The sequence below is a fragment of the Lycorma delicatula genome, chromosome 13, assembly GCF_047948215.1.
Source record: "Lycorma delicatula isolate Av1 chromosome 13, ASM4794821v1, whole genome shotgun sequence".
Lineage (NCBI taxonomy): Eukaryota > Metazoa > Arthropoda > Insecta > Hemiptera > Fulgoridae > Lycorma > Lycorma delicatula.
Genome location: NC_134467.1, coordinates 15,366,004 through 15,378,367, shown reverse-complemented (window position 1 = coordinate 15,378,367; position 12,364 = coordinate 15,366,004). Strand labels below are relative to the sequence as shown.

Genomic DNA, 12,364 nt, shown 5'->3' with positions numbered 1-12,364 from the left:
CTCGACTGTTCCTCATATCCATTATGAAGCGGGTTGGAGTTTTGACAGGTCGGATGATTTGACATTAATGTGAGCTACATAGGAACGGATTATTTGGTTTATCTATACCAAAGAGATAGCTTACTACTGTTCGCTAAAATTCTTACGATAGGTCTTGTACGAAACGCTGCAGTAGCATGATGGACTACATCCAGCATTCTAAGAGCGGTGGCTCATGCGGATAAATAAGCTACGCAACCGTAGTCCAAGAAGGAACGGGTAAAAGCTCAACACGTATACTTGATCAGCTCCCGAACAAGTATTAGACAGAAATCTCAATGTCTAACATTTTACCTTCTGCTTCTTCAAATGTTTTACCCCCATCAGTCACTGGTCATATCACAATCTTAAAAATTTAATCTGGGTGAATCCAGTCGTTTTACACTACGATTCTAAACGCGTTATTCTGTTTTGGAGCAACCTCTCGGCAGTAGCTAAAGTTCAACATACAATGAAAAACTGAAAAATTATCTAAAAATAAGGGGTTTTCGCACGTTGTTTATTACAGTATTTATGGCTACGAAAAAAGGGTAACACTTACGACACTATCCTAGAGTATTCTGTTTTCTAGTGGAAACTGTCGGATATATTCGTTTCAACTGAAAATTGAATGGACCGACTACTGAGGAAACTTCTGATGAATCAATGGAGATTCCCTTGTACTAGTATACGCCATGCATCCAGTGTATTTAGAATTCCTCTCCGCCAACCTGAGTCGTATTGCTGATGCATATAAAAAAATTTTGTGAGGTGAAGTAAACATAGTAGATTGAGATTCCTCTGGAGTTTGGCGCGAATCGGTTGACAGGAACTGTAGTTGCAGGCAAAAAATTAGTCTTTCAGGGTATTATTTCGTATTTTTTTCGTTCTTGCGGGCGCTATTTTTAACCGATATTGATGTAACTTTGTGAGGTGAAGTAAACATAGTAGATTGAGATTTCTCTGGAGTTTGGCGAGAATCGGTTGACAGGAACCTTAGTTGCAGGCAAAAAACTAATCTTTCGGAGTACCATTTCGTATTTTTTCGGATGAAAATGTGAAACCAGTAATCCTGGACCAAGCTTCAAGGTGAGATATAGTGTTCTGCAGTAGTCTCTCTGCTGTAGGTGCTGAACGGCTTGCAATGTAGATAGCAAAGTTGTCAGCAAATAGAGAGCATGAGACAGGAGTATGGTCACATTTGGTAATATCGTTTATGGCTACAGAAAATAAGGTGGCACTTAATACACTACCTTGGGGCACTCCATTCTCCAAGATGACACTATCTGAGAGCGAATCATCCACACGAACACGAGCCGTTCGGTGATTTAAGAATCCCCGGATAAAAGCAAGCATATTGCCCTTGATTTCCCATTCTTTGAGAGTGTTAAGAATACCACGTCGCCAGGCTGTGTCATACGCCTTTTTTATATCGAAGAAGATAGCGACGAGGTGCTGCCGATTTAGGAAAGCGTTTTGTATGGCTGTTTCTAGTGACACTAAATGGTCAATAGAAGATGGTCCTTGTCGAAAACCACACTGTTCTGGAGACAGAAAGCCATGTTTCTCCAAGTACCATGTAAGTCTGCGGTTTACCATTCTCTCCACTATTTTACACAAAACGCTTGTCAATGAAATAGGGCGGTAGCTTGAGGGGTTCGTTTGGTCTTTACCAGGTTTTAGTACTGGTATAATAAATGCTTCTGACCAGCCGGGTGGCAAGACTTGTTCGGAGAATAAACCGTTGAAAATATTCAAAAGTTGTTGTAGTGCCGAATTAGGAAGGTGTGAAAGCATGGAAAGGCGAATGTTGTCTGGTCCAGGGGAAGTGTCCCGTGAGTTTTTAAGTGCATGTAACAATTCTTTAAATACGAATGGAGTGTTTAATTCACCAATGTTTAACGATAATACTTCTATTTGTATTTTGTAACGTTGAAAATCGTTATTATATGATGAGGTGAGAGACACCGAGCGGAAAGATTTTGCTAGACTATTTGCCACTTCCGAGGATGATGAAAGGAGTTCTCCTTCATCAATAAGACTGAGAATAAATTGTTTCGGTGAACCGAAAATTGCACGAATTTTCTTCCATACAGTAGACGTGGGAGTAGTGCGTGAGATAGTGCTCACGTATTTCGTTCATGAATTCCTCTTAGCGTCCAAGAATACTCGACGGCACACCGCTGTAGCCCTGCGGTATAAATTTAGATCTTCTGTTGTAGGCCTACGATAAAATTTGCGTAGTGCCTGCCGTCGATTCCTAATAGCATATTTGCAATCATCGTTCCACCATGGAACGAAAGGACGTCTAGGATTACCCGATATTTGTGGGATATATCTGTTGGCATTCTCAAGTATCATGGACGTAAAAGAAGAATATTGGTCGAGGATGTTCGCTCCATCGTCATACTGAGATTGGAATGCTTTATGGTATCCGTTCCAATCTGCCTTTTCAACAATCCATCTCCGTGGCCTTCTTTTAATCTCGCAGTCTACACCGAAACCAATAATAATTGGTCTATGATCACTGCCGTGAAAGTCATCACAAACAGACCAATTAAAATGAGGGAGCACATTCGGTGAGCATATGGAGAGATCAAGGTTAGATATAGTACCAGTTGATAAGGACATAAATGTGTGTGATCCATTATTCAGTAGGCAAAGGTCAAAGTCTTGTCTCAATCTGTTTATCATATTTCCTCGAGTGGAGCAGAAGGTTGAGCCCCAGGAAATATGATGGGCATTGAAGTCTCCTACTATTAACGATGGAGATGGTATTTGCGTGAGGAGATTTGAGACATCTAAAGCACTGAACTCAGTGTTCGGTGAGAGATACAGATTGCAGATATGCAATTTGAAGGGAATAGAGACCTTTACTGCAATAGCAGGAATGAGAGTGGTTAGTTGAATTCTTGTAGCTGACACCCCATTCTTCATGAAAATCGCTACTCCACCACTCTCCCTACTGTCTACTAGGCAGTCGCATCTCTCACAGAAGTATCCTCTGAGTGTACTTGGGTCATGTTGTAGAAGGTGAGTCTCTTGGAAACACATGATTAGTGGATCATGTGTGTGCGCTAGTACTCTAATATATTCAATGCGGGACCGAATACCTCTAACATTCCACTGAATAATGTTCATAAGTGTAAAAAAAAAAAAAATAAAATAAAATAAATTAAATTTCGAAAATTGTATAAAAATTAGTTGTACGTGATTCGGTTTTTCTTTTTTGTATTTTTTATTTTAAAGAACTCCGATGCCCTAGGGTCAGGTGGTTCCTCAACCATATCCTCCAGTATATGAGGTGATGGTGGAGGAGATTTATTTGAATGGGACGCTGCAGTTGACATCCCAGAGGAGATAGTTATGTGGTATCCCTTTACGGGGAGCTTATTAGGTGGCTTACTGCCAGCTGTGATAGTCGCTATTCGTGCCGGTACGACTTTGGGAACAGGAACTTTCGTATGTATCTCACTGTTTGATTCACTAACTGCAACGGAGGACTTTTTATTCATTTTTGTCATCTCTGAGATAGTGGCTGTAAGTGAAGCTACTTGATCAGATAGCATCTGAACAAGTTTTTTAAGCTCATTGCAGGATCTGCACTGCTGATTATTAACATTTATAGGAATTTTATTAGATGTAGCGGTGGCAAAAGATACGTCTGGTTTATCCAGGTTCCGTGAATTGTTTATCTTTTTATATTCTCTACGTGCAGCCGGAAAAGATAGTTTTTGCTCCGTACAGATTTTGAGAATTGTCTTTTCTTCTTTAAAAGTTGGGCAATCTCGGGAGCGGGCTGTATGTGGACCACTGCAGTTTGCACATTTTTCACTTTCTTCGCAGTTAGTGTCGTTGTGACCTTCTTTACCACATCGAGCACAGATCTCAGTTTTGTGCAAGATGTTGTAGTGTGACCAAAACCTTGGCATCTGAAACATCGCCGTGGGTTGGGTATGAATGGTCGTACCCGAACCAAGAGGTAACCCACTTTAATCTTCTCTGGTGGAACAGGGAGATTGAATGTTAATATAAGAGACGGTGTCGGTTCTTCTGTTCCGTTCTGCAGTTTCATTATACGTTTCACTTCAACATCTTGGTGGCAAAGCTCAACAACTATTTCCGAGATATCTATATCTAGAAGGTCTTCTACAAAGAATTACACCCCGGCTCGTATTTAACGTTTTGTGGCATTCTGCACTTATATTTATACCACCCATATTACGGAGACATAAGATAGATCGACTCTGTTCATTGTTGAATGTTTCAACCAGAATCGATCTGTCACGTAATTTCCTGATATTCTTCGGGGAGCCACTTGCACCTGTTATGGTTTTGTGAATTAAGAAAGGTGAAACCTTTTGAAGGGAGCCACCTTCCTGACTATTTCTGAGAGAACAACGAATCTAATATTTTTGTATTTCGATTCTAACAAGTTGTGGTTCTCTTCAGTAGGACTTTTATCCTCGTCAGACAAAGCTGACCGAGGTCTCTTCACAAGACTGTATTTGGTGGTTTTTTCAGATTGACCGACAACCATCATTGTGTTTATTGTTGGAACTGAAATTTTGGTCCCACGAGTACCGGCGAAAAATGGACCACTCCAGCAGAGCGCACGCGTACTGGAGCTAAAGCTAAATACAACTGGGTTCGCCCTGGTGCCCAGAGGACATCGTTCGAGACTCACTACGTAGAGCCATTCACCCATCGGCACGATTTGTTCCCACCTTGGATTATGGTTGCGTTTCGTAAGATGTCGCAACACCACCGAGTGTAAATGTAAGAAATATCAGTGTAGGTTGTTGTTGTGTAATTGTGTATGTTGTAGTATATGTGTATAATGTAAAGTGTTCCGCAGCTCATTGTATAGTGGGAAGGAAAGCTGCGGAGGCTAGGCCCGTGGGCGAATCGGTTGACAGGAACTGTAGTTGCAGGCAAAAAATTAGTCTTTCGGGGTACCATTTCGGGCAGAGTGTGTTGTAGGGCATGTCTCTGCAGCTAGCAGTTTAATAATAAGAAAATCAACAATTAATTTTAAAAAGCAACAAAATTTATTTGTTCTAAATGAATACATAAAGTTGTTAAAATAAATCTATTCATATATTAAAAATAGTACAATATAATTTTATGCTGTTGGGTTATGATGTCAATTTTAACATTTTTTTTTATTTCAGCACGTCAACAATCTGTTAGTTTTATTTTGAACAACTTTAAATTAAAAATCATTTTGGATGGACTTCCAATTAATTTAATACATATTCTTAGAATTAAGCTTCAACTCTACAAAGCAGTACTTATTAATAATTCCTATCTCTTTAAAAGATCTAATAATTAATTGTGCTTAATTCCTTTGGGAAACCAAGATACAGGTTCGCATATGAGTGTTTAGGGGGCCGATTCACCTCACCGCATTAAGTTGTAACAATACAAAAAAGAGATAAATGTAACATTAAATTATAAACATTAGATAAATTTGATTATACTTGTTTTTAAATTAAGCATATTTGAAAGAAGCTATTAATTTTTTTCAATAATCAAATTTCTTAACATAGATTTTTATAGGTAATTAATTATTCTCTAATAAATGTAATATTAAGATGTTTTTTATAATATAAATCTCAGTGAAAGATTTTTCACACCATTACAAACAGAAATTCTTTTCTTTAGCGTTGAAATTAAAGTGTTTTTATTTAATCATATCTGCCAATGACTTTTGACAAAATTTGCATACATAACCTTTCTCCTTGGTGTGTAAAATATCTGTAAAGTAGAAAGATTATTAAAAACTTTTGGTAGAATTTACAAACATAATTTTTCTCTTTTATATAAATATATAAATGTGATTTTAAAGTAGAACTTTGATTAAAATGTATCTTACAAAAGTTACAAATATCATTTTTTTTCCTTATTATGAACATTTAAATGTACTTTTAAAGTATGATTCTGATAAAAAAGACCCCTGAAAAAATCTACAAACATTATTTCTTTATTGTATGACGCTTAATAAAATGTCTCTTTAAATCGTATTTACTATTAAATAATTTTTGACAAAAGTTACAAGTATAATTTTTCTCCTTAGTATGAATATTTAAATGTAATTTTAAAGAAGAACGCTGATTAAATGACTTCTGACAAAAATTACAAATATAATTTTTCTCCTTAGTATGAATATTTAAATGTACTTTTAAAGTATAATTTTCATTAAAAGACTTTTGACAAAAGTTACGAACATAATTTTTCTCTTTTGTATGACTCTTACAATGTCTCTTTAAATCATATTTACGATTAAATGACTTTTGACAAAAATTACAAATATAATTTTTCTCTTTGGTATGTAAATTCTGTGCAGGTAACTTGTTTTCACTACTTATATTCTCGACTAAATTTTCTATCAAAAAAACACACTTGCATTCCCTGGATTTTTCTTCTATAATTCCATCATATACTGAATTATTTAAGCAAATCATAGAAGTAATACAATTTTTGGTATTTTCCTTCATTATTTCAGCATGTCAACAATCTGTCAATTTTATTTTGAACAACTTTTTAAGTTAAAAATCATTTTGGATGGACTTGAAATTAATCTAATACATATTCTTACAATTAGCTTCAACTCTACTAAGCAGTACTTTGTAATACTTCCTATCTCTTTAAGAGATCTAATATACATGCTTAATCCCTTTCGGCAACTAAGTTACAGGTTCACCATAGTTATTATATGTTACAATTTTTTATTTTCTAATAATAATGACAATGTTTTTTAATTTCTCTTAACAAATGAAAAGGTAATAAAAAGTCAATTATAAAACAAACATTAGTATTCAAAAAAATATATATCTATATGCTTCATTTAATGTAAATGATTCAAATAACTTCAACAAAAGAATCAATATAACACTTTTCAGTAGTTCTTTGTAAGTTAATTATATTCACAAAAAATGTCTAATTCAGTACTGTATAAGTGTAATATACATTATTTTCCGATTAAATAATTAGTTATTGTATACAATAACTGATTCAGACTAACAGTCAGCCAATTTAATAATTAAGGTTAATCGCATGAGGTTGCGAGTATAGGTTGTTTGCTGATATCGATAACTTGTTTAATTTCATTAAACATTACCCTAACTCAAATTAAGAGTGTTATATTCTGCCTTTCCTAGCATTGTCACTTTAACATTCGTAGTTGACTTGTGGCGTAGTTTTGAGAATGAAGAGCCGAAAATAACTCAATTACGATAATTGAGCTGGCAGAAATGTGAAATATTTAAAAAAAATCCTGCTCTAATTTAATAATGTTCTTTACAATCGATCAGTAATTGAAATCAGTCTGATACAAATTTTAATGAAGTTTATTTAAGAACAAACAATAAACAGATATGGATCATGTAGAAAAAAAAAATGCATGCAAAAACGTAAACACAAGAGTACTCATACAAATTCAAAGCACTCTCACTGTTACAGGGATAAGTAACTATCTGATTTTTCATTTCAAAACCTTATAAGTCAAAAACTACAATAAAGTGATTTTTTATTTCTTTCTTAATAATTTCCAAAATGAATTATACATCACCCACTTTTGCGAAAAAGTAACAAAAAATGTACCTCCCCCTTTTATTTTTATTTTTGATGTATTGGTTAGTAAAGATTATAAAAATACTAATTATAGCATAGGTATAATTGATTTATGTAAAATTAATAATTTAAGGCAGATGGTGAAATAAGAGAATTAGGTAATGCGTATAAATGATAATTTTTTAACAGAAGAAACAATTTCCAATACCTTTTCTAAGGTTAAATTTATTTGGAATTATCGGAACCATTAAAATCAAAAAAGGCATATGGTAACATGACTCTGATACCTTTTAATTGTGTTCTAGATAGTCACGTAAGGTTACAAAAAGGACAATCTAGGAATAGATTAATTTGCCTTTTTTATTATTCATAAATTACAAATTTCCATTTTCATATTCCAATGCACAGCTTTCCGTGATGAATTAATACATCAGTAAAAAAAACCTTAAATATAAAATTCTCTCTCTCTCTCTCTCTCTCTCTCTCTCTCTATATATATATATATATATATATATATAAAATCAAAGAATAGTTCTTAAAAAAATATACCAGAAATACCAGTGAACACAAAGAATTTTTTCATTTTAAAGATTCTTAATTTTTTTGAGAGGTTTTAGTTAGGTACAAAAAAAATATATATATCAAACAAACTTTTTTTCTTTTTATACAAGTCTCACTTGTGAACTTTACACACATTTTTTTCTACACTACTTTTTCTGAACTGGTGGAATTCCTCAGCACCTACCAAATTATCCGACTGGAATGTGTCTGGGCTTAAAATGTCATAAAATATCATCTGTATAATATAAGAGTAATATATAAATCTGAAATTTTTTTTAAGTAGTTGTAACCTTCGTCGACTTCTGTGGTGCCCAGTGGTGTGTGTCAGCTTTTTATCTGGATTCCTGGATTCGAATCCTGGTCAGGCATGGTATTTTTCATATGCTACAAAACTGCCATAACATCTCATTCTCTGAAGCAATACCTAACAGTGGTTCTACAGATTAAAAAATAAATAAAAATGTGCTTTGTATCCATAACTAAGCCAAAAGTCAATTTTTTTATCACATTCTATACCAAACTCAGTTTGGTTATATTGAACTGATGTAAATAAACTGCGCATATGAGTGTTTAGGGGGGCGATTCACCTCACCGCAAGTTGTAACACATACAAAAATGATATAAATGTAAAGTTAAATTATAAACATTATATAAATTTGGTTACACTTGTTTTGAAATTAAGCATACATGAAAGAAGCTATTAATTTTTTTCAATAATAAAATTTCTCAACATACGATTTTTAAAGGTAATATAATTATTTTATAATATGGACAATATTAAGATGTCTTTTTATAATATAATTCTCAGTGAAAAATTTTTGACAACCATTACAAACAGAAATTCTTTTCTTTAGTGTTGAAACGAAGATATTTATATTAAATCATACCTGCCAATAAATGACTTTTAACAAAATTTACATACATAACTTTTCTCCTTGGTGTGTAAAATATCTATAAAGTAGAAAGATTATCAAAAATGTTTCGTAGAATTTACAAACATAATTTTTCTCTTTTATATAAATGTGTAAATGTGATTTTAAAGTAGAATGTTGATTAAAAGGCATCTTACAAAAGTTACAAATATAATTTTTCTCTTTTGAATAAATATTAAGATTTTTCTTTAAATGATTTTTTTTTTTACAATTAAATTGGTTTTGACAAAAAAGTTACAAATATAATTTTTCTCCTTAGTATGAATATTTAAATGTACTTTTAAAGTATAATTTTCATAAAAAAGACTTCTGACAAAATTTATAAACATTATTTCACTATTGTATGACTCTTAGAATGTCTCTTTAAATTGTATTTACTATTAAATGATTTTTGACAAAAGTTACAAATATAGTTTTTCTCTTTGGTGTGTAAATTAATATGCACCTTTAAATTGGAATAACAGTTAAAAGTTTTTTGACAGAAGTTACATATATAATCTTTCTCTTTAGTATGAATATTTAAATGTACTTTTAAAGTATTTTTTTCATTAAACGATTTTTGACAAAAGTTACAAATGTTATTTTTCTCTTTTGTATGACTCTTATAATGTCTCTTTAAATCGTATTCACGATTAAATGACTTTTGACAAAAATTACAAATATGATTTTTCTCATTAGTATGACTATTTAAATGTAACTTTAAAGCAGATCTTTGAAAATAAGACTTCTGACAAATGTTACAAACATAATTTTTCTCTTTGGTGTGTAAATTAATATGCACCTTTAAATTAGAATAACTGTTAAAAATCTTTTGACAGAAGTTACATATATAATTTTTCTCTTTAGTATGAATATTTAAATGTATTTTTAAATCAGAACTTAGTTTAAAAGACTTCTGACAAAAATTACAAACATAATTTTTTTCATTTGAATGAATACTAAGATGTCTGATTAAACCACTTCTGAAATTAAATGACTTTTGACAAAAGTTGCAAATATAATTTTTTTCTTTGGTGTGTAAATTAATATGAGTCTTTAAATTAGAAGGACAATTACAAATCTTTTGACAGAATTTACAAACATAACGTTTCTCTTTTGTATGAATATTAAGATGATTGTTTAAATCATTTTTACGATTAAATGACTTTTGACAAAAGTTACAAATTAAATTTTTCTTTGTACTTCTCTTGATGACTCCTTTATCGATAGTAACCTATAAAATTAAAATAATAATTAAAAGATAATTATGAATTAATGTAAAATTATATCAATTACAATAACATTAAATGTTATATCTTGTAAAAAGCCACTAAATATACTTTAAACATATATTCATAGTCAACATGGTTTTGAATATTAATCATCATTATAATAAGGAACTTTATTTATCATATAGTATGTGTATACACTTGGCTGAAACTTTATTATCATACACATGTTTTCGGAAAGATAACAAAACTATTTAACAAATTTTTAATAACAGATAAATATTTTTATTACTTCTATATCCATGTTGATCAGATCTACAAACCCACCCACCCATCATTTAAAAGCGATTGTCAGTCAATTGAAGATGACTATTGACCACGAAGGTCTTCTCAACTTCAACTGAAAAAATACAAGAAATATGTGCTTATGTTAGCATCATTGTTGGTTGTTAATGTTATTCCACTAACCTACTGATGTAAGTTATAAACTATTCACACTTTAGTCCAGTAAGTTTTCTTCCTTGAGTCGTGTCTTTCTAAAATGGATTACTATAGTAGAAGTTAATCAGCGTTTTAAAATCCTTTCAAGGAACACATCAAATATTCACTGAAAGTTTTCTGAATGCCTGTATCCTAGCAAAGAGTACAATACACAATTAGATTAAAAAATGGCATACATTGGGGTTGATTACAAATTGCAAAACAAAACAGACATCCTTCTGTTATGACTATATAAATCTTTTAGACTGACAGAAATTCTTATCATAATAAAGTAGTGTAAAATACACATCTTACCTTATGATACTTTACGATTTAAATTTGAAACCGTAGCATGTAACAACTTATGAGAAAAAACTTAAACATCTTAATTAATATGAAGCGCCAAATTATTTTTTAGCATACTGTCAATACAAAAGTGTTCTGAACAATTTTTAAAGAATTCTATACTTGATTAACAGATCGTGAAAAAACTATGGCTTCTTCCAACAAGACAAAGAAACAATGTGTCGTACACCAAACAATTCATGCAGCTTTTACTATGAGCAGAGGGAAGTGACCACCTTGTTCCCATGATTCATCTAACTGCAATTTTTTCCTGTAGGTTATTTAAAGGATTATTGTTTATAAATCGAACTCCAACACTACTGATAACTGAAGACAAACATTCACAATAAGAAAGTGAAGTCATTGACAACATTTTGCGTCACATGATTCTCAATTTGAATGCTTTAGGATTGCTGCATCAATTGTGCAGCAGGGCACACTTTGAACATCATTTGTGAACTCTATCAACATGTTAAAATATAAACATTTTAGTTATCACTCAAGTTACAAAACAAATCTTTTACCCTCACATATTCACACACACCTTAATATATCGGTATTAATTAGACAGAACTAAATAGAATTAAACATTTTTTTCCTACAGAACACATTGAAATAATACACATACACGCGTGCGCATGGGAACACACAGTAATAAAACTGAACAGACAAATCATGTTTGTTACAATATGTAAAAACTAATACTTACATGACCCAGATAAAATCCAATCTCTTCTTCTGTCTTCACTGTGTGTAAATATTTATCATTTATTTGAAGTTCATTTGTTTTTATATTAAAATTAAGCTGTGATGAAACTTCATCTTTCAATGAGATCTCAGATTCCTTTAAAAAATATATATATATATCTATATATAGAAATAACCTTACAAAATATGAAAACTAATTGATATTCAATAAATAATATTTTTTTTTATTCTGACAAATTAAATAATAGCAACATATATATATATAAATATATAAAAAAATACACATCATAAAATAAATTACTAATAGAGAAACAAATAATAAGATAAGAAGTATCTATATTAACTATTTATATAAAATAGAAGAAATAATGTTAAATATTTAACATATACATGTAGTCCAGAGATAAAGGACATCATCTCCATGTTTGCAATAGAGCAGTTTGAAGTTTTGAAATTCATTTTTTACTAATTTCCATCATAACTTTTTATACCAAAATACCTTATTTAGGTCTACTTTAATAGATGCTATTACATATT

General features: G+C 31.7%; 1 protein-coding gene across 1 annotated transcript in view; it reads right to left on the bottom strand.

The window, feature by feature from the left end:
- LOC142334016 (uncharacterized) overlaps window positions 1-12,364 on the bottom strand; it is a 38,627-nt gene that overhangs the window by 10,245 nt on the left and 16,018 nt on the right. Inside the window, exons 4-5 of the mRNA XM_075381683.1 lie at window positions 11,829-11,963; window positions 10,000-10,299 (exon numbers count right to left, since the gene is read on the bottom strand). Of these exons, the coding sequence (XP_075237798.1) occupies window positions 10,000-10,299; window positions 11,829-11,963 (435 nt within the window). The remainder of the gene's footprint in view (window positions 1-9,999; window positions 10,300-11,828; window positions 11,964-12,364) is intronic.